General features: G+C 35.7%; 1 protein-coding gene across 1 annotated transcript; it reads right to left on the bottom strand.

The window, feature by feature from the left end:
• Window positions 1-114: 114 nt before the first annotated feature.
• On the bottom strand, window positions 115-5,824 carry LOC107869295 (LRR receptor-like serine/threonine-protein kinase GSO1). The gene is made up of 4 exons (XM_047410836.1): window positions 4,837-5,824; window positions 4,594-4,758; window positions 2,267-3,321; window positions 115-168 (listed from the first exon to the last, which is right to left on the bottom strand). The coding sequence occupies exons 1-4, from the start codon at window positions 5,822-5,824 to the stop codon at window positions 115-117; spliced, it is 2,262 nt and encodes a 753-aa protein (XP_047266792.1).
• Window positions 5,825-24,140: the final 18,316 nt, after the last annotated feature.

The raw sequence follows: 24,140 nt of genomic DNA, 5'->3' as shown, positions 1-24,140 counted from the left end.
CAAACTTTATTCAAGAGTGATGTGTATGCAATCTAGCCTCTACCTTGTGAAGGTAGAGAATACGTTATCTTGAGGTGATTTTCGGCACCATCTTCTTGCCACATTTATACGACTTCACTCATGGAAGCAACCAAAGGATGCATCTTCAAACCTTATCCAAGAGTAAACCTGTCAATTGGGTCAGGTCGGCCCGTTCCAGCCCGATTAACTCGGTCCATTTAGAGGGATTGGCCTGGTGTGCTATCGGTTTCCTGGGCCACCGGTCCCAAGGCTGGGCTGTCTGAGATGGTCAGCCCAGTGGACCGGCCCAGTTACGAAACCAGACCAGGCCCACCGGTGACCCGAACTAGACTCACCCGATTTGTTTAAAAAAAAATTAAAAATAATTTTGGACTGTTGGGATTTGGTAGGCAAATTGGACCGTTGCCTGGCCCAATGACATTATAGTTGTTGGCAGCCCAACGGCCCATTGGCCTGTTTTCCCAATAATTTTTCTTTTAAATAATTTCAAAAATTTCCTAATTGTACCCCATTTCAAAAATTATTTTTCGCACAACTCACAATCTCAATCTCTCTCAAATATTCTAATTATCTCCTAAAGTGCTCAATTTTATTTTTTCTAATTTTGCAATTACAAATATCAAGCGGAAGTTCTCTAAAGTCGCAACTTTCGGATACTTTCAAAATTTGGTATTATTGTTTCATCTCTTACTTTTAGTTTTTAATTATTGTATTATTGTTGAATATTTATTTTTATAATTTTTATTATTATGACTTCAAGGGAGAACTCAGTACAATCAAGTCCAATGCATGGTTTTGCCCCCATTGATTTTGACTTTCCTATGGCAGTTCCCGTTAATATTAACATACATGAGTTAGAAAAAATGATGCAAAATTTGTAGATTACTCAATCATGTAACTTATAAGTTTTGGATCATTTTGCAATCAATAAAATACAAGATTCATTCACTCCTTACATATTTTTTTTTCATTTAAATTGAATGTCTAATTTAAATTAAATACTCTTAATATATTACTATCAAACTTTATACTAAGTCATAAACATAACAAACATATATACATATAATGAAAAAATAAAAATAATGTTAGAAAATATTACTTAGACAACTAGTATTGACAGATAAAAATACTATATAAGTTTATCTTTTAAGTGGTGTATGTAAATTTTTGAATATATGTTCAAGAGTTCAAGTATTATTATATTAAGTAGTATATATTGTATGTATATATGTGTGTATATTTTTTAAAGTACTACAACATGTAATGTATATATGGTTCAACTTTCAAGTGGTATTTTAAGTAGTATATATTCTACATATATACAACAACAACAACAACACCAAACCCAGTATATTCCCACATAGTGGGGTCTGGGGAGGGTAGAATGTACGCAGTCCATACCAATAACTTCGAAGAAGTAGAGAGGTTGTTTCCGGTAGACCCCAGGCTCAAGACATAATGATAGTAAACAAAATCGTCATATAACAAGAAACAAAATATAATAACAGAGATGCAATACCCACAAGGAAATACTATATACTAACAAAGCAAAGGCACACACCTCCCCCCAATCCACCTAGCTAGAAACTCCAACCTATGTACAAAGCCTTACGACTACTAGCCAAGCTACCCCAAAGCACTCCTAACTACTGACTACGACTCATCCACACACACTAGCCCTCTATCTTAATATGTGTCCTCCATATCTTCCTATCTAGAATCATGTCCTCAGTAAGTTGTAACTGCTCCATGTCACATCTAATCATCTCTCTCCAATATTTCTTTGGCCATATAGGGCCATCTCTCACACCTACGTACTAGGGCATCTATGCCCCTCTTCATCACATGCTCAAAACATCTCAACCTCATGAAGTTGGAGTGTGCTATAGCAACTTTGGACATAGTTTGAGAGTACTGGATGCTTATCTCAAAAGAGTACTTTTGAATCTAGTGGTCTTAAACTAAAGATATGTAAAAGAAAAAGAACTAGCAATTTTTTCCTATTTGATCTGTGCTTTGATGAAGTGGGGCATGGCGGGACACTAAATCTTGAAGAACCACACAATGCTTCATTGTAGATGAAAAACTGACTTGAGAGGTTCTTGAAAGGACCTCCCGTGGGTATTTCACCGTACAATTTATTGACAGAAATATTGAAATATTTCAAGTTTTGAAGTTTCTCCAGAGACTTAGGAATGATTCCAGATATATTGTTATGAGAAAGGTCTAGGAATTCTAAACCTACCATGTTGATCATTGAGTCAGGATTAGATCCTTGCAACTTGTTGTGTCTCAAAGAAAGGTGTGCCAGATTTTGCAATCCACCAATTTCTCTTAGAATTCCATTTGAGAATTGATTCATCGATAGATCCATCTTTGTTATAGCCTTTAGATTTTCAATTTCTGGAGGTAACGAACCTACTTTGTTGTTTGACGATAAGTCAAGAACCACTAGATCTTGAAGGTTCCCTAAGCTTGGTGGTATATTGGAACTCAATTTATTGGAACCCAGATGTATCTCCCTAAGGGAAGTAATATTCCCTAAACAATTAGGAAGAGATCCTGAAAGTTGATTTTGAGTCAAGTCGATGACATCCAAGCACTGCAATTTACATATATGATCACCAACAAATCCTGTAAGTTTGTTGTTACTCAAGTTGAAGCGCTGAAGGTTTCTCAAGTTTCCAATCGTTGTGGGAATTGATCCAGCCAAGTTGTTTCCAGAAAGATCAAGGAATAATAAGTTGCTTAAGTTCCCAACTTCATTTGGAATTAGCCCTTGGATTTTACAACTGTTGGCGATAAATTTTCTAAGATATGTTGAAAGGTTCCCCATGGATGCTGGAAGCATGCCATTTAGAGGGTTTAAAGATATATCAAGAACTGTTAAATTTCTGCAATTGATTAAGGAAGTCAGGAAGCTTAATGATGAGTCCCTGGTTAAATTGTTTCCCCCCAACTTTAGGTACTGCAGATGAGTCAAATATCTAAGTGAGTTGGGAATCAAGCCAGTGAGTTTGTTGCTTGAAAGCTCAAGAATAGTAAGTTTTGAACAATTGGAGATGGAATGAGGAATAGTCCCAACAAGGTTGGTAACGGACAGATAAAATCTTTCAATGTTGGGTAAGATAGAACACATGTTTGGTGGGAGGCTTCCTGATAGAGTATTGTTTGTAAGAGAAACTACTCTCAGCACTGACATGTTGAAGATATCCATATCAAGTCGACCATTAAATCTATTATCAGCAAGATCAAGATGCTCCAGCTCAATGAGATTGCTTATTTCTTGGGGTATATCACCTGGAAACACGTATAGTGGATAACTAGTGAGTTTAAATAGTTGGTTCAATCTAGTAAACCTATTTTTGCTAAGATATAAGAATTGCATCTTGTTTAAGTTGTCAATCTCCCATGATAGAATCCACTAAGATTTTAACCTTTATATTGTTGTTGTTACGAAAGTATTAAAAGAAAATGGCACAATAGATAAAAATGCAATTTAACTTGGCCTCAGACCACATCTATGACCTCCAACTTTGGGTGTGCACAAGTAGGCACTTAAACTTGTATAAAGTTAAACAAATAGATACATATGTCATATGTGGCGTCCTACGTGGTCAATTCTTGTCTTACATGGCGTCCTATGCGTATTATGCCACATAGGACGTGTGTGTCTACTTGTTCAACTTTATACAAGTTTAAGTGTTTACTTATGCACACCAAAACTTGGAGGTCATAGATGTGATTTGACGTCAAGTTAAAGGGCATATTTATGTATTAAAGAAAAAAAATACGTATATATTTGAACAGAACCATTAATCTGGCTTCTCTCCATGCCTAATACCACCAAACTTAGATACCTCAATTAATTCTATAACTCAAATTATCCCAGCAGTTACTGTGTAATAAAATAAAATTCTGAAGCAAGTAGATACAAGCATTCATAAGATAAAAAACATACCAATGAAATGGCTATATCCGAGATGCAATAACTGCAAGTTACTCAATCTCCCAATTTCACTATGTATTGGTCCATCAAACTCATTATATGATAAACCCAATAATTGAAGTTATGAACAATTTGACAAGCTTCTAGGCATATGACTATGAAGCTTGTTATAGGACAGATAAAGCCGTTTGAGTATTGGGAGACCATTGCATTAACCATTGGGGAGATTTCCTGATATGCTATTGCCAGTAAATGCAATGATTCGATCATAGAAATATTGAAAACTGTTAATGGTATGGAATCCGTAAGTTGATTATGTTATATGGATAGCACTTTCATGTTGTGAAGACTTCCGATCCCTTTTGGAATGTTTCCTTGAAGTGAATTATAAAACAGATTAATTTTAAACATTAAAAAACGCTCCTTATATGGTGTTTCTTATCATACGCTTGAAGATTAATTTATAATTGTTACATTTTATTACTCATTACATGCATAAATTCATAAAATTTTAATAGTTCTAATGGATCTATAAAAAATTAACATGAGACACCATTAGAATATATATGTACCTATAAGCTTATTTCAATTAATCCGTAGATGTGGCATTTTGGTTAAGTTGCCAATCTCCTGGGGTAAGAATCCACTAAGATTGTTCATCGACAGTGACAAAATTTGCAGAGATGAGATATTGAATATGGAGATTGAGAAAGAGCCGGTAATCTGGTTTTTCTCCATCCATAACTCCCCCAAATTAACAAGATTTCCAATTTCTTGTGGATTTATCCCTGCAGTTAATGTATAATAAAATGCAATTCTGAAGTAATTAGATATAATAGTACTAGAATTCATAAGATAAAGCATACCAGTGAAATGGTTTTCTCCGACATATAATAACTGCAAGTTGCTCAATCTTCCAATTTCACTATGTATTGGTCCATCAAACTCATTTTCCGATAAAGACAGAATTTGAAGATGTGAACAATTCAAGAAGCTTGTAGGCATATGACCGCGAAGCTTGTTTGTGGATAGATAGAGCCCTTTGAGTATTGGGTGACCATTGCATAAACCATTGGAAAGATATCCCGATAAGCTATTGTCTGTTAAGGCAATGACTTCGATCCTAGAAATATTGAAAACTGCGAATGGTATAGAACCCGTTATCTGATTTAACTGTATGGACAACAACTTCATGTTGTGAAGATTTCCGATCCCTTCTGGAATGTTTCCTTGAAGTGAATTATAATATATCTCCAAAGTCTCCAACCTTGAGGCATTCGAGAGTGACAGAGGAATAGAGCCTATGAGCTTGTTACCTTTCAACCTTAATTCTCTAAGGTTTATAAGGCTTCCAATCACTTTTGGTATTTGGCCCTCTATGGAATTAAAATTCAGATTCAAAATCTCAAGTTTGAACATATTAGAAAATGAAGAAGGGATGGAACCAGCGAAACTATTATTTCCAAGATTTAGAACTTGAAGATGGTGTAAGAATCCAAACCAAGAGGGAACCTTCCCTCTGAAGTTGTTGACACTTAAATCAAGACACTTAAGCCGACGCAAGCGTGCAATTTCTTGAGGCAAATTTCCATGGAAATTGTTTCTTCCCAAGTCAACAGAAACAAGAAATGAGAGGTTTCCAAATTCAGGGGGAATCCTCCCTGTAAGAGCCATGTTATAAAGATTCAAGGACTTCACTCGCTGGTGGCGAGAACAAGAAGTGACTCCCACCCAGTGACAAACAGAAATAGAGGGAGACCAACTTTCATCCATGAAGTGAGAAGGGTCTGAAATGATTTGGGATTTCAAAGAGAGAAGAGCCAATTGATCAGTGGTAATGTTGGTTTGGGTCATGGCCGAACTAGCCATAACATAGTGAAGCAACAAGAGTACTATTAAGAGTAAATAGATTAACTAATAAAACTTCTGAATTTTATTTTAAATTCATATTAAATGTTCAATTTGAATTAGGAATTCATAAAAACTGAAAAGTTAGTTTTCAATTAGTATTCTAACCATAGTAACCCACGGTTCTATGGTTGTTAATGCATATCCAAGTAGAAATTTAAAACGAAAAGAAAATAATTGAAAGATTTAAATTTTAAATTTGATGACTTCACAATTAACCGTGAAAAGAATTCGGTTTAGTGGAAGAATTTCACAAGTTTCCTATAATAGTTCTCTGACTCTCCAATGTGAAAGAAAATCTCCATTTCCATGAAGAAATCAAAAGCAAATCTTCATCTCCACGTAGAAATCAACAAGCCATGTAAGTTAAATTTATAGTCCATTTTCGGAACTTTTTTGTTTTCATTGTCAATTTATCCAGTAAAATCCCATGTCCCTTCATTATTTTTTGTTTATTTATATATTATACTTTTTGTGCTTCTACCCAAAATTACTATTACAGTTTTATATATTTTTTCGGAAGAGGTGAGAAATTACAGGAATATAAGTTGTAATTGCTATAGATTTACAATTTCTTCACTATTTTTATAGCCATATTTCTATGGTAGATGAATTTAAGGCAGATACAACAACAAACGGGAAATAATAACAACTGGATAATGAAGAAATAGGGCAGTAATCTTCCAAATTCATTGCAGCTTCATGGTCATGACGATGTTACTTTACATGCACCATGGCTTGAGTTCTCCATATAACATATCAGGAGTTATATGAATGGCTAAACATTCAGGTGATCCTATTTTGATGTTTAATTTGGGACGTTTCAGTCAGTAGTGCTGGTAATATTGTTATTTCCCACAATTTATTCGGGTACGCAGAAATTTGTATAGTAGAACAACAACTGCAACTCGAGTTCAAGTATAAACAAGAACACAATGAAGTATCAAATACCCTCAACACAAGATCAAAATGACCTTTCCAAGAGGTGTATTTATTTTTTCAGAAAAATAAAGATGAAACAAAAATGATTAAGGCTAAGTCGTCCGAATTCACGGACTTTCCTTAAGGAATAATTCCCCTCACTGTACCCGAGGTTATGGAATCTTCCTCCCAGGATAAAATGGCCTTCAATCCGACTATAGCGGTACCTCAAATAGGCGGATTCTTCGAACACACTCAACAGTTTGAATGATCACACATAGAGTTTTTGTTAAGACAAGAAGAAGTTTGTAATCTGAAATTTTTTCTGTCCTGTACCAAAACCTGTGGATGAAATCAGGTTTTTATAGCCAAGAGATGCCTCTTCGAAAAAGAGAAAATGGTCCATCTTAGAGGTGTGACGTTTCTGAAAATGCATGTCTGTTTACTCAAAATAGTGCAGTATTTTGCTGAAACAGTGCACCAGTTCGAAACAATGCATCACTTCATTGAAGAGTTGCATCTGTTCGAACCAACGTGTTAGTTCAGGAAACATTGTTTCAAGAATATGCACCAGTTCAGAAATAGAAACACAGAAGCAGTGCATCAGTTCGCAAAACAGTGGCACCAGTTCACTTCGAATATTGCATCTGTTATTACTGCATGCATATATATTTAAATGGAGTTTCAAAACACTTTTCGGATTGAATTTATTTATTTTATTTTTGTCAAATAAAATTTGTCCAAAAAGATAGATCTCATCGATCGGTCATTTGACAAATTGAAATCCAAATCCAAATCCGAAGCCGAGCGAGCGATGACGCTGATAGTGCGAGGCATCTATTATTTCTTGCCTCACTTGCCATGTGGAGTAAGTATTCATCAATATAAATGCTCTCAAGTTCTCTTCTTCCACCAATGTGGGAGAAAGAGTAAACTTGCCAATTTGCGAATACACTTTCTATTTTAGTGTCTCCTTCCCTCCATCCTTTTACTCTCCATTTTTCCATTCACACTTCTTTCATCTACTATAAACCCAACAATCCCCCACATATATGGGGAATAACTATTTTTTGTAAAACTTTTACGGACAAGTATGTGATCACCAAACAAAGATTGATTGCATCTGGATAAGTAGGTTTCCCTTTGAAATTTCCGTAGTGAACATACATCGGATGCACTCGGTCAATCAGTAGATTTGATATCTTTGAACCATCGAGCTTTAATGTACACCTAGACAACACATGTCACATAACCAGCCTTTTACCATTTATGGTTCTTACGGTTTTGATCTTTTCAGCCATGAACATGTTCCGGTTTCATGAGAGCTTAGAGAATAGGTCTTTACTAACATTCTCTTTGAAACGGCTTCCACTTCGCCCTCACATAGGTGATTTCTAAACGTTCAATCCTGTAGATTAAATTGTTTGGTCAAATCTGCCAGATTTAGATAATCATTAAAAGACTTTTCACCTTAAGTCTTATCCTAGTTTACTATACATTGTCTACATCATGAGAATGAGTTGGGTAATTGACAATGTTGAACCTGTCAGACACAACTTTGTTTGATCTCCTTGAACCTAGCTCTTGGGATCTCCAGTCTTCTAGGTAGAGTTACCGCCATGCTGACTCGTCCTAGGCCTTAGACCCATTCCCTTGGATGTTCTTTCCACTCCTTATCTAGATAGTCCTTTTGTAAGTGGATTCGACACATTATCCTTTGACTTTATATAGTCGATAGTGATAATTCTACTAGAGAGAAGTTCCCTAAGGTATTATGTCTCCATCGTATGTGACGAGATTTACCATTGTACATCATGCTCCCTGCACTACCTATTGCCGCTTGGCTATCACAATGTATACATACTGGTGCCACTGGCTTGGACCAATATGGAATATCTTCCAAGAAATTTCGGAGCCATTCTGCTTCTTCACCGGCTTTATCTAATGCGATAAATTTAGATTCCATTGTAGAGCGAGCGATACAGGTCTATTTGGATGATTTTCAAGAAACTGCTCCTCCACCAATAGTAAATAAATATCTACTTGTGGATTTTATTTCGTTAGATCCGGTGATCTAATTTGCATCACTATACACTTCAAGTACCGCAGGATATTTATTATAATGCAAGGCATAATTTTTAGTGTACTTAAGATACCCCAAAACTCTTTTCATTGCCATCCAATGAGTTTTATTGGGATTACTCGTATACCGACTCAATTTACTGATAGCGCATGCTATGTCTGATCGTTTACAGTTCATTATATACATTAATCATTCCAATACTCTTGCGTACTCCAATTGCGAGTCACTTTCACCTTCATTCTTTCGAAGTGCAAAGTTCACATCTAATGGAGTCTTGGCAATACCGAATTCGATATACTTGAACTTGTCAAGTACTTTTTCGATATAATGAGACTGTGACAATGCTAACCCTTGCAGAGTTCAATGGATTCTTATACCTACGATCACATCTGCAACTCTAAGGTCTTTCATATCAAACTTGCTCTCGAGCATTCGTTTTGTTGCATTTATGTGAGAAATGTCTCTACTGATTGTTTTGAGGAGAAATTTTGAGTTTTTGAGAAGAGTTGCCACTTAATTTTGAAAAGGAATTAAAAAACTTTTAGAGAGTTACTTCAAACGATTCAAAACAGAAAAATCCTTTTAAGTTAGAGATTCTAGATAAGCGGTTCCTATTAACATTTTAGGAAGGTATTAGGCACCTAAAACGTCCGCTAACTTGCGGTTATCCAGACTATTTGAAAACATCTTTTGATTAACTTCTGAAAAGATTAATTTATTGAAATAGTGATTTGATATTTTTTTTTTAAAAAGACGTGTAAAATAGATTTAGTCGACTTAGTAGGGATTTTAACTAAGTATAAATAAAACTAATAAACAAATAAACACATAAAAGGGGAAGAGAGGTGAAAGTAAAGGATTTAGGCCATGGAGCCTAAATCAACGAGACCTGTCCTAATCTAGTTGGGCTTCCGACCCATTTCACCTATCCTAAACTATTTTTCGAGCCTTTGGCTTGAGTCTTGTTCCACCTATATTAAATACAACTTTGGCTTTGAGGTCGAAATGAATGAATAAATAAATGACTAAATGAATAAATAAAAAGAAGACAATAATAAAAATTGAGACTTTTCAAGTCTCTTAATGACCTCATCAATGGGTTTTGACCCATTTTCCTTCTTCGTCTATCTTCTAGCACCCGCACGCCATGTAGTGGACCTCGGGTTTAAACATCAAACTTGACTCGAAGGGGTAGACCTCATTGGCCCATTAGAAAATGAAAGAAGAGAGGAATCCATTTGGACTCGAGACATTTTTTTTGCATGCAAAGAAAAGCTAAGGAAATTAATATACGTTCAAGGCATAAAAGTAACATATTTCAAAGCAAAAGAAAATATCAAAAACCAATTTTGAATGACAATGATAAGCTCACTTGCACAAGAATGAGAGTCAACAAATAAAATGCAAAGCAAAGACACCCACTTTCATGCCTCATGATTTATGTTCATACAAGAATGAATAAAGGTAAAAGGAAGAAGGCCATATTCAATGAATTAATGCAAGAAACAAACAACGTAAGCTTGCGAAAGTAAAAGGATGAGGAAACAAGGAAAATACTCATGACTTCTAAAATTGAACAAACATAGATACTAATCCATATAAGAAAAGAAAATAAAGGTTAACTTTTCAAGCAAGACAATCTTTAAATTTCAATTAAGGTGACATTAACGAAAATTCATACATCAAATTACAACTAAAATTTTATGGAAAAAACGTGTAATGACCTATGGTTTATATTTCTAAGACATCGTTGATTATCCTTTGATTTTATGAATCAATGAGAGACACAAATCAAGTCTTTACACTCACAAAGAGCACATATAACAATCCAAAGGGCGTAAGAAAATTAGAATAAAGTTTAGCATTTCTATAAGTGAAATATTATTTCACAATCATACTATGCATGACTAGAAAATATCCAAATAATTCTATTTAGCCACAAAAATTCGAACTTTCTCATCATTTTGACAAATTTGAAAACATGCAAAAAAGAGGAATAAACACTGTGGATGAAAAATAAAGCTAGCACTTCATCTCTTATATGAAGATTATGGAGATCTCTTAAAATAATTAACAAGTAAATGAAAAATTCTTGATTTAATCAATTACTATTTTTATTAAGGCGAAACAAACAATAGTAACTATTTTTTCAACATAAAAGAAACAACTTTACAGCTAAAACAAACATATCCGCCAACAATAAATTTAAACAAGACATGAGTTTGTCTTTTGAGTAAAGATCAAAACTTTATACATGACAATCAAAGAATAAAGTCAAAAGGCAAAACAATCAATATTAACCATTCTTTTCAACATAAAGAAAATAACTTTACAAGCTAAAAACAAACATATCTACCAACACTGAGTTTAAATAAGACATGGGTATGACTTTTCAAGTAAAGATCTAAACTTTATCCAAAATAATCAAAGAATAAGGTCAAAAGGCAAAACAATCAATATTAACTATTCTTTTCAACAAAAAGAAAATAACTTTACATGCTAAAAATAAACATATTCAACAATAATGAGTTTAAACAAGACATGATTATGTTTTTCAAGCAAAGATCTAAACTTTATAAAAAATAATCAAAGAATAAGGTGAAAAGGCGAAACATTCAACATTAACTATTCTTTTCAACATAAAGAAAATAACATTACATGCTAAAAATAAATATATCCAACAACAATGAGTTTAAACAAAGCATAAATACATATTTTAAGCAAAGATTGAAACTTTATCCAAAATAATCAAAGAATAAAGTAAAAAAAAGACACATACAACTATTGTTAGATCATTTTTATATTATGAACATGAAAGTAATTATAATATCGATACCACAACATCCTAGGGCCTTAAAGGCCATCTAAAACATACAATTCCAGCAAACAAAATTATATCTATGAACTATGAAGAAGAAAAAATATGAAAAATAAAACGATAATAAAAACTAAAAAAAAAAAGATGTGTTTACCTTTTTGGGGGAAGCAAAATGAGACTACGAGATTCATCGGAATCAACCAGCACCAAAAAAACGTTGCCGGCAACTTGAAATTTTTTATTAGGCGACCAACTATATGAAACAAAAAATTCTACTAAATAAAAATAACTATTTTGCTCAAAAATGATTTTTTCATCTTTCTAGCCTTTTTTCTCTCTTCCTTTTCCCTCCTTTGTTTACCAAAGTACTGGTAGTATTAATAGGAGTGAATGAGATTTTTTTCCCTCTTTTCCACCAATGTGGGAGAAAAGTATTTATAGGAAAGGATGAAGATTTATTTCTTGTCATCCACCAATGTGAGAGAAAAAACAATTAAGGGTGTTTTTGAAATTTTAAAATTGAAGATAAGGTGAGGTGGAAGATAATGTGGGGGGAAATTGTTCAATGTAGTACAACTTTTGAATTTCAAAATTGGGAAAAGACAAAGTTGGGGAAAAATAGTACAATGTAGTAAAATTTGAAATTATTTTTTTTTTGTGGAATTAGGCAGAAGTTATGAGAGTTTTTGAGAATTTTGGGGTTATTTAAAATATAACCCCAATTGGGATTTAAAATTTAGCATTATTTATTTAATTTTGACCAAATTAGAAATCAATTGATGGATTGCATTACAATTATGACCAATTTGAACTCAATTATGGCCAAATCTAATTAGATTGGCTAAATTAAATTGAAATTCGATGCGAATTAATACTTTCTTTAATCTCGGGCTTCTTGATTTTATAAAATCAAACACATATTTATCCGAATAAATTATTTTTTGAGAGTAAATTATATTTAAACCAAAACTTTAATCATTTGAATCTCTAAGCCTTGATTAAAATCCAATATTTTATAAAATAAATATTTAAGTCATAAAATTATAAAATCTCGTATAATTGAAAATGATAATTGATAATCACTACTTAAAATGACAAAGTTACGTACAAATATATTTAATAAATTTTTATTCGAATGAACTAAATAATTTAATTTTATTAAAAATCAAAGAAACTCTGGATTAAATTTAGTCGTGGAGGGCAAAAATTAGGTGTAAACAACTGCCCCCTCCTTTTGGGTAAGGTGGATGCAAGTAACCCTGGGCAAAGGGAGGTTGACATTCCTAATTTTTGTCCGACCATAAATTGACCATAGAGTCATGGCCGAACCCAGGTCGGGTTTCCTACATATCTCAGGTTACAAGAGAATTCAGGCTACTTGTAGTTCATAAAGCTTGATTTAAGGCATGATTTAAAAAAAAAAATCACCGGCTATCTCAGGTTTTTAGAGTTTTTGACGACTGAAAAGCTAGGAAATAGAGGGATTTGGGGAGGAGGTTGGAATGCAGTCGAGTTTTATACATAGAGCCCAGCCTACATATCCCTGAGACTCAGGTAATCAGACTGCCTGTAGTTCGACTCAATCGGTAGAAAAGATAGTCTTTTATTTTGGACTATCTTTGACTCGGAATGAGTGACAAGTTGATATAGTTGCGGAAAAGAGGCTTGTAACCTCTTAACCATGAATATGAGATCCCTCACATCCATAGGCAAGAACTTACCTGGATATAATTTCCAAAACTCGAAGTGTGTTGCCACCCGAATCTGAAAGAAAGAGAAGTTTACCCTCGGTATGAGTTTAGAAATATACCGAAGGTGAAGATGAAACCAACAGGGGTGTGGTTGGATGGTGGTGGCGATCATACTTTAGCTCACGTCCAAAGAGTTTGACGTCCCTCTTTAGACCATATCCCGTTTTGCTGCTAAGAAAGAGTTCCACGTTGTGCTGCGTCCTATCTGGAGTTGTCCGGACCTATGGTTTTGATTTGAGATTTTTACCCTCTCGGATGCTCTGTTTGGAAGGAAATAACTTGCAATAATAGACACAACAACTCTCTTTGTCATTGCATAATTATCTTATTTATCGATTGAATATGTCTTCAAAGTGGGTGTCTCTCTTGGACATTGATGACACTTTATGCTGAACGGTCCCTACAACCGCTTAATCTTGCGCTGATGCGGTAACCCTTTTAAGTCACCTATAGTGCTTGTCGTATGTGGCATGATAACATCTCCGGTTATTGATAATAATTTTTGCATATGATCTCAGGTAAGTCTTGCGCATCTTTTGTACCGGTACAACTTATAGATTTTCCTTAAATTATCAATCTTTGGATAATCTTGCACATTATTTGATGTCGAATATGAGGCGACTTACAAATATTCTTTGAATTGCTAGCTTTTGGGTAATCCTGCATATTATCCGACCTTGGATAAGAGATGGCTTACAAATGTCCCTCCAATCGCTAGCTTTTAGGTGTTCCTGCATATCATTCGACCTTGGATACAATATGACTTATAGATATTACTCAAATTACTAGTCCTTGGGTAATCCTGCACATAATCGATCTTGGATATGACGCGGCTTATAGAGAACCCTTGGATGTATCAATTTGATAATCTCACATATTCTCCAGTAGGAATTTAGTTGCGACTTATGGATAACCTCCAAACTATTGATTTTTGGGCGATCTTGCACACTACCTGGTTAGGATATTGTTGTGGCTTACGAATGACCTACAGGCTATCATCTCATAGGTGATCTTGCACACTATCCTATTTCAAATAATATGACTTATAGATGACCTCTAGGAAATCTCATACATCATCCGTGTTTAGACACCGACTTAAAGACGTCCCTTCAAATCATGTGCTCTTGATGCATTCAGATGCTGATTCATAAAATAATAAGATATCCTCGACGCCAGCATTTATGTCTTATGTGTCAACATATATAAAATGCTGATGATATCCTCGACGCCAGCGTTTATGTCTTGCATGTCAATAGATAATGAATGCTGATGATATCCTCAACGCCAATGTTTATGTCTTGCATGTCAACAGATATTGAATGGCAATGATATCCTCGACGCCAGCATTTATGTCTTGTGTGTCAATAGATATAAAATACTGATGATATCCTTAATGCCAACGTTTATGTCTTGCGTGTCAACAGATATTGAATGGCCTTCTTGGCAATAATATACAATGGCCCTCTCGACGATGATATGAATGGCCCTCTTGGCAATGCTATGAAATGGCCTTTTTGGCAATGGTATGAATGGCTCTCTTGGCAATGATGTGAATGGCCCTCTCGACTATAATATGCAATGTCCCTCTCGGCAATGATATGAATGGCCTTCTTGGCAATGCTACGAAATAGCCCTCTTGGCAATGATATGAATGACCCTCTTGGCAATGATGTGAATGGCCCTCTCGGCAATGATATGAAATGGCCCTCTCGGCGATGATATGAAATGGACCTCTCGGCAATGCTATGAAATGGCCCTCTTGGCAATGATATGAATAGCCCTCTTGGCAATTTGAAAATAGTTTCACCTGAATTTATTTGTCTGCGTCTTGCTTTCTACATGTACCTGTACTCAAGGTAGATGATTAGTAGACATAAAGTTGCTTTTGCTAGCGACTATATTTTTTTTTACAAAAATTCTAAATACAATATTTGTAAAGAAGACAAGACACTTTTGTTTGTCCTCCATGATCTCAAGAAATGAGATGGACAATTCAAAAAGTCCTCAATAAATGGGAATTAAACCCATTTTTAGGGCTACCCAAAAATACCGTTCTTGAGCATTAGTGCTCTGGTGTGGCTCTCAATTTTCTCAGGGATTTTTGAAAGAGGCTCTCATTTTTGTGTATTGGTCCCTGCATCCACAGAAAAATGATTAGTTTGAGTTAAATTACTCTATGTTGACTTTCTTCGATTCTCCATTTTCTCTACGCCATCTTTTGGGTACTCCGTCATGTTGGGATTTTCACCCTTGACTCCCCGTCCTAATTGATGTCTAGGCAATCATTAAGTAAAAGATTTATATAGATTTTTTAAAGTAGTCTTAATTTTTTAGAAACTAGTTTCGAAAACTCCTACGAAACTGTAGAAAATCTCTACCAGTTATGTCATGTGCTTGCTCAACGATCATCTTTCTCTTGATTCTAACAATGTCTGACATTTGACGGAGGATTGATAGCGATTCAACATTGTCGAGCTGTCTACCAGAAGTTTTATCAAAGACGAAGATTCAATCTTCTTAGACTTTATCACAGGTGGTAATTCTCAAATCTCAACTTCAACCTCTAGTGCTGGGGAATTTGAAATATATTTCAATATATTAGTGGAAATTTTGAGGACCTCCTCAAAATTTCTGCCCCAGTTTAAAGTAGTCTGAGATGATATCATCTTGAGAAGATCCAAAGTCTTCGTTGGTCTTCGTTCTCCTTGTTGGATGTCGATCTTCCCTTGTGAATTTTTGAGATTCCTTCTCGAAAATTCTTCCCCAGTTTCCATTTCCTGGGGTTATATGACTGAGCCGTTGGGGCGCCTACATATCCCGTTGAAGCAGGAATCAGGTCAAACATAGTTCAAGACTATGCTAATGATATATAAAAAAATTTAATAGGTTGATCGAAGCCGGCATAGGCCGCCTACGTATATCATTCTTTAGAATTCAGGTCATCACGTAGTTCATACATAAAAGAAAAGGATAAATTTTTCTAAGGGGTTGACCAAAGCCGACATAGGCCGCCTACGTATCTCATTCTTGAGAATTCAGGTCAAACGTAGTTCGTACATAAAGGGAAGGGGTTCTAGGCAATTACACATCATGAAATTGATACTATTATAAAGGCAATTACAAATAAACCAAGAAACCAAAACTATAACATCTTTCAAACACAATATCTCTTTACCGCATTAGAATTGATTGGTTTGGTCCACTCTTGACCATCCATCTCAGGTAGGATTAGGGATCCACCAGGTTATGCTTATTTTGATTTTCACATTCCTCTATATCTACTACTAACTGCTCCTCATCACCTTTTCTATTCATCATTATTTCCTTCACTTTGTTCGTCTAACCCTTGACATGACATGATATTGGCAGGTTTTTAAATTATTTCTACCAAAATAAACCATGCTAGATAATCGTATTTAAAAAAAAAAAACTTCTTAAATAAAGGGAGGTCTTTTGGAAAATAAATAAAAACTATGGCTCATGACCTACACAAATGTGGGCCCATGCCATTTTGAAAGTTGTAAAACATGAAACGAAATTTGAGACATAAAAGGGTGGATCACGGGGCCTCCTCCGGGTCATCACCAATTTTAAAAACTATTAGTAACGGCCCTTTTCATCTACCACGATGGGTGACGGGTTATGAGTGGAGTAGAGGTCCAGTTTTGCAAGGTCTCCTTTGATGCAATCTTCTTCACCCCACAGGACTTTGGGAAATCATCTGGTAGAGCATGGGATTCTTCGAATATATCTCCTATCGCATCCCCAAGACCATAATTGTTTGACATCTTATGTATGGGATATGACTGGTACAAGAGCGGCAAGGGCCTAAACAGACTCTTCTTTAAATTATCTTCGATCTCATCTTCCTTTCTTGGTTGGTATCTGTAATACCCAACATGTTTCTAAGCTAGGAAGTGAATAAGTATTCCTACGTATGAAATCTCCTATCCTGTGATTCATACTTGAGTACATGACTTACAATGAATATCCTAGTGATAGGATAGCTTATGATGAATTAAGCATGTTCATATGAGTCACTTAAGGTAATACAAGCTAAGAGTTTTTGAATCCATCAAGTTTTAGTGTTCGATTTTGCAAGGGTCATCTTTGAATGAGTATAACTCGATGTTAATGTGGTATTTTGGCTGATTTAGACCCACCAAATTGTAGAGAATTGAATTAGCTTACCCACCAAATTGTAGAGAATTGAATTACCTTTCCAACGATACCAATTTCGCCTTAATCCAATACCCGAGTGAAAATTTATGCCCATTTTCGTGAGAGACAGTAAGCATAGGCGATTGGTTAGGTGCCGCCTAACCCAAGCATAGGCGATTGGTTAGGCGCTGCCCAACCCAAGCATAGGCGATCACTTGGGCGCCGCCTAAGTCAATTCCAGGTGTCAAAAACACTCCATTTTGAGTTATTTTAAAGGTAATTAAGTCTTTAAATACTCCTTACACGTCCCTAAACTTAACCCTACAAAATATATAGCTTCTAAACATATTGCGACCCTATTTTCATCTCAAAGCTCATCATCCAAGAGCACTAAAGGAGAAAAACAACTAGGGTTGCATAATTAAGCTTGAAGATCCGATTTCAAGGGAATTCCTCCGTCAATCATCAAGAATCTTCCTTCTAAGGTATGCGTCGTGTTCATCCACGGATTCCTTTCATCCGTGGAGTTCAACAATCAATTTTAAAATACAAAATCTTGGTTGATTGTGGTGATATGATCATACCCATGTTGATGCTTGATTGTTTTCCTCTTTTTCATTATAAAGTATGATTTCTATATTGTTGGGTGTTGCTGATCATGTTGTTGATATTGGGTGATTCCCAAGATGGAATCTTTATATGTTTTATGAATTCATGATATCATATGAGTTGAAAACATGTAAATTTGGTTGTTCATGATGTATAATTTGATGAATTCACCTATGCTGAAGATGTGCATGTAAGGTGTTTGATAAAATGCCTAACGAACTAGAAATCATGCAATATAGCTAAATTATGATTAAGTGAAGGATTCATGATATGCCCTTATGTTCCAATGACTTCTAAGTTGTTAATGTGCCTTGTAAATGTTGTTGGAATACTTATGAACTATTCTTATGAGATTATGCTATGTTTACTTGCAAATCCTACTTATGAACAAGATGTATGATAACCATGCAATTCACATGAACTTCTATGCTATTAGTATGTGTTGCCAATATGATTATGCAATGAACATGATATTAAGATTGTGCAAGTACTTCCATGTGATATTAAATCCTTTCCATGCAATACATTGTTGATAACCATGCTTAGTATGAGATCCCTACTTATGATATTATAAATTATGGACTCTACTATTATGATTAAGTCAGTCATGTGTGTCAGTTTCCTTCCATTGAGTCTTGGGGGTACTTGTACCCGAAAACTATAGCTGTGTGCCTAGATCCATGTCATGTTTCACTATATCCGAACTCAAGCTATGATTCCATAGACTTCAGTCAGTCATGTGACTCAGGAAAATCTCATGATCTTAGTCAGTTGTTAGATATCAGTAACATTCTGCCAGTCAATGGAATCTAGTAAGATTAAGTCATGCACAGTCGGTTATTCATGTCCAGTCCCTCCAGATGGGAGTAGAGGTTAGCACCGAGTGAACCCAAGGATGGGAACTCACCCGCCAGTTCAGGGTGTGATTCTTAGTAGCAATCCTTGTGTTCCAGAACTACGTAGCCAATGTAGGTTGAGACATCTTAACTCGTCAGATTAGGGTTGATGAGGTGGCTTAACCCGTCAGTTTAGGGTTCCCACCGTTCTCATTGAGTACCTATCAGATAAGGGTCACTCACAGGCTATCCTTACCCGTGGAACGGTATTGATACCCCTCCAGTCGGGGCAGAGATTGGACCCCAGCTTAGCCATAACGGCATACATGGGGCATGTCGGTTAAACACTACTTCCCACAGTTTCAGTATCAGTCTCAATACTAGAACTCAGGGCGTTCTTCAGATTTCAGTATATACAGGACTGTCAGATATATTCATCCATGTTATCAGTTTTAGTATCAGTCATGATAGTTATTAGTAACCCATGTATTAGATTACAGGTCATGCTATCACGTATTCACGCTTAAATGCTCTTTCCGGGACCATAATAGGCTCAATAATTCCTTCTAAATTCTTACTCAAGGCAGCCACAACTTTCTCTATGATTTCCACTCCTTTTGTCTTTTTGGAGTTTTATGAATCCACATTAGCAATTATCTCGCTAGATACCCATTCTCTTACTATTTCTATCATGCTAACTACGGTTACCTCGTGATTAGGCAATGGGTTACTAGTAATATTTGGTGCCAGCACCTGAAGAGTGATGATCTTCTAGTCAATCAAGTCCTGGATCTTGTATTTCAGATTGATGCAATCTTCAGTATTATGCCCGGGAGCTCCTGAATGATAAGTACAGACTTGATCAACATGAAAGAATCGAGAATTGAGATTGGTAGTCTTCGGTGGAATAGGCTGTAAATAACCGACTTTCATCAATCTTCTGAAGAGATGGGTACGACTTTCAGCCAATGGAGTGAATTTTTCGTTAGGCTTCTTCCTGAGGCTTACACGTGGGTATTTATACTGATTTTGATTAGCAGTAGGAGGTACTTGATGATAGTTTGGAGGCGCTTGGACATTTATTTGATTGTTTGGAAGAATAGCTTGAACATGAGATTGATAATTTAGCTGTGGAATTTGACACTAGGGTAAAATATTTGAAATTAGAGCTTGATATTGGGGATGGGCGTAGAATACAGGCTGAAAATTTAGTGACGGTGGTGAGGAAAGAATATTCCTAGGCTTGAATTTCCTCTTCAATTTATCAACAAAATCAGTAGAGCCGCAGTCACATCCTCTCTTTTCTTATTTGAGAATGCAGAAGATTCAGATGATGTTGCGGTTTGGACAATTTTTCCTGTTTGGATGCCTTCCTCTAACAATTCCCCAATCTTTACTAAATTTGTGAAAGTTGCTCGGACCACGGATACCAACCTGGTATAATATTCTCCCTCCTGAGCATGAGAGAACACAGACACCATTTCTTCCTCAGACATGGGAGGTTGTACTTTGACAGTTTCTTTTCTCCAACGGAAGGCATAGTCTCGGAAACACTCATCATTCCTTTGCTTGATCCGACCTAATGAATATCGGTCAGGGACTATTTTAATGTTGAATGCAAACCTATTAAGGAAACTTTTGGCCAATGCCCTCCAACTAGTCCATTTTTCAGTTTTTGAGACGTGAACCAATCTAAGGCTTCGCCACTTAAGCTTCGGCTGAATAAGCACATCAATAATGCCTCATTTTTCCCTACTCCCACCATTTGATCACAATACCTTCTTAGATAGGCCATTCGATTTCCGGTGCCATCGAACACTTCAAATTTAGGGACCTTATACCCTTCTGGTAGATCTACTCCAGGGTGAACACATAAATCATCGTAACCTAACCCGTCGTTACTCCCTGCTCCATGAGATTCATTGATCCTTATGATGTCTTCATTCATAGCTAGCAAATTTATTTCATGCTCGGTCCTCCACTCTTTCTCCTTCTCCTCGTAATGGTCCACCTCGGTATTAGGAAGGGAATTATAGATGTCAGGGGACATGATGACATGAGAAGGATTTGGACAGACGACTTGATTTTGTGGATGAAAGGAAGTTGGTGGGTGGTTAGGGAGAACGTTTTGGAAACTGGAAAAGTTTTGTGAAATTTGAAAGTAGATTGGTGGGATCTGGGATGGATTCTGCGGATTTAGAAATAAAGTTTGTGGGTTCGGAGATAGATTTGGCAGATTTGGTAGATTCGGGGATGGATTTTGTGGATTTACCAATGGGTTCTGGGGATTTGGGTATGAATTTTGTAGATTCGGAGAAGGATTTTGTGGGGCGAGGGCTGGATTTTGTGGATGGTAAGTATCTGGGTTATTTTCATGAATGGTATTTTGGACAAGTGGAGGGGCAGAGATGGATGATATGTTATTTGGCTGATCCCCAAGAATAGGCATACTGAGGGGAGTGATTTGGAGTGAAGTCCCGTGTCCTTCTGGAGCGGGAGCATTGACAGTGATGGCCAGGTAATCCAACTCTCGAGTAAGATTTATTTCCTCCTGAAGCATTTCTAGATTTCTTGTGAGTTCCGCAATCATCTCACTCTATTCCACTATTACATTTTCCCTGATGGTCAATGTATTTTCTTCGTCATTTCTAGTCATTATTGAATAATGGTCAGAGGATGGGATTTTGTCCGCTTTTGACCGGGTGAAGAAAGGATGTTCTGCCAGCTTATTTCAACACGGAGTAATTTTCTATTATCTGTAAAGTAAAACAACTCAAAGGCAAATGTGTTAGTTTCCACATGTGATAAGCAATGCAAAATACTTGACAAGAAATAGCCACGTAGAGTTGTTTGTGTCATAGCCAAATCCATTTATAGGAGCATAGCGAATAAAATTGTCTTTGATCCAAACAAACACACATAAGAACATTATAATAATGGGTATCCTAACTGGGGTGACCCTTTTGAGCCAAGGGTTTGGGCCTAACAATTTTTAAAGAAAAATATATGCTTGCTTAAGGTCAATCCATTATCCCCCAACTTTTATAGACACTAAAAGGGCATAAATGCCTACAAAAGATAACAAAAGAGGGATACAATCTTTAGGGAAAGGGAAATAACATGAAAGAAGACACGTTCCCACACAGAGGATAGAAAATACTAACTCCTGGGTGCTTCTTCTATCAGCCTTCGCCTTCTTAGCTTCGTCCATTTCTTATATTGGTGACGTCCGTTGACGTTCAAACTGTGCCTTAGATGCAACCTCCCAAATCGATCAATTTCTTGCTTAAATTGCTTCAATTCTTCTTACAAAAGTAAGCAAATCAAGCTTTTTCCTGACCCCAAAGGATAATGGATTGAATTAGACAGGCATATATTTTCTTCAACACATAAATATGATTCATCTATAATTGACTTGGGGTCAATAGACGCAGGTTAAGTTTTCTAATAAGCCCAATACCCCGCTCTGGTATTGGGTCATCCTAGGCCCATGCTTAAATAGAGTTTTGGTTTTGTTCTATCCTAGGTGTCTAGAGTGGGTTTGAACACTGGTTCTCAAGCGGACAACTTGAGTTTAAAAATACGAACAGCCATCAGACGACTCACGTGCTAATAAGCCGTTCGTATTTCCAACACTTTATTGGAATTGAACAATAGGGGCCAGGACATCCACGAAACCCCAAAACAGTTTAAATAATGCAGGAATATGCCATGAGATGCGATAGTTAAACTTTACAAAATCGAAACATATAAATACATAAACAGTTAATCAGAAGACGAAATCAAACATTTGGTTAGAACCTAGTTAAAAATCCCCAGCAGAGTCGCCATTTCTGTTTTGCGGAGAAATTTTGACTTTTTGAGAAGAGTCGCCACTTAATTTTGAAAAGAAATTAAAAAACTTTTAGAGAGTTACTTCAAACGATTCAAAACAGAAAAATCATTTTAAGTTAGAGATTCTAGATAAGCGGTTCGTATTAACATTTTAGGAAGGTGTTAGGCACCTAAAACGTCCGCTAACTTGCGGTTATCCGGACTGTTTGAAAACATCTTTTGATTAACTTCTGAAAAGGTTAATTTGTTGAAATAGTGATTTGATTTTATTTTTTTAAAAAAGACTTGTGTAAAATAGATTTAGGCAACTTAGTAGGGATTTTAACTAAGTCTAAACAAAACTAATAAACAAATAAACACATAAAAGGAGAAGGGAGGAGAAAGTAAAGGATTTAGGCCATTGAGCCCAAATCAACGAGACCTGTCCTAGTCTAGTTGGGCTTCCGACCTATTTCACCTGTCCTAAACTATTTTTCAAGCCTTTGGCTCGAGTCTTGCTCTACTTATATTAAATACAACTTTGGCTTCAAGGTCGAAATGAATGAATAAATAAATGACTAAATGAATAAATAATTAAAAAGAAGACAATAATAAAAATTGAGACTTTTCAAGTCTCTTAATGACCTCATCAATGGGTTTTGACCCATTTTCCTTCTTCGTCTATCTTCTAGCACCCGAACGCCATGTAGTGGACCTCGGGTGTAAACTTTGAACTTTCCTCGAAGGGGTAGACCTCATTGGCCCATTAGGAAATGCAAGAGGAGAGGAATTAATTTGGACTCGTGACATTTTTTTTCATGCAAAGAAAAGATAAGAAAATTAATATACGTTCAAGGCATAAAAATGACATATTTCAAAGCAAAAGAAAATATCAAAAACCAATTTTGAATGACAATGATAAGCACACTTGCACAAGAATGAGAGTCAACAAATAAAATGCAAAGCAAAGACACCCACTTACATTTCTCATGATTTATGTTCATACAAGAATGAATAAAGGTAAAAGCAAGAAGGCCATATTCAATGAATTAATGCAAGCAACAAACAACATAAGCTTGCGAAAGTAAAGGGATGAGGCAACAAGGAAAATACTCATGACTTCTAAAATTGAACAAACATAGATACTAATCCATATAACAAAAGAAAATAAAGGTTAACTTTTCTAGCAGGAGAATCTTTAAATTTCAATTAAGACGACATTAACGAAAATTGATACATCAAATTACAACCAAAATTTTATGGAAAAAAC

Source organism: Capsicum annuum, chromosome 4, assembly GCF_002878395.1.
Source record: "Capsicum annuum cultivar UCD-10X-F1 chromosome 4, UCD10Xv1.1, whole genome shotgun sequence".
Lineage (NCBI taxonomy): Eukaryota > Viridiplantae > Streptophyta > Magnoliopsida > Solanales > Solanaceae > Capsicum > Capsicum annuum.
The sequence above is the reverse complement of the archived record's forward strand: the minus strand, read 5'-3'. Positions and strand labels throughout refer to the sequence as shown.

What these genes read in the sequence shown, in the direction of transcription:
- LOC107869295 (XM_047410836.1), bottom strand. Translation starts at nt 5,824, where the DNA reads ATGACCCAAACCAACATTACCACTGATCAATTGGCTCTTCTCTCTTTG. An exon ending in ATTCTTACCCCAGGAGATTG is followed by an intron (nt 3,322 to 4,593) that starts GCAACTTAACCA and finishes ACGTGTTTCCAG; the next exon opens with GTGATATACCCCAAGAAATA. An exon ending in CTGACTCAATGATCAACATG is followed by an intron (nt 169 to 2,266) that starts GTAGGTTTAGAA and finishes CCCAATTGACAG; the next exon opens with GTTTACTCTTGGATAAGGTT.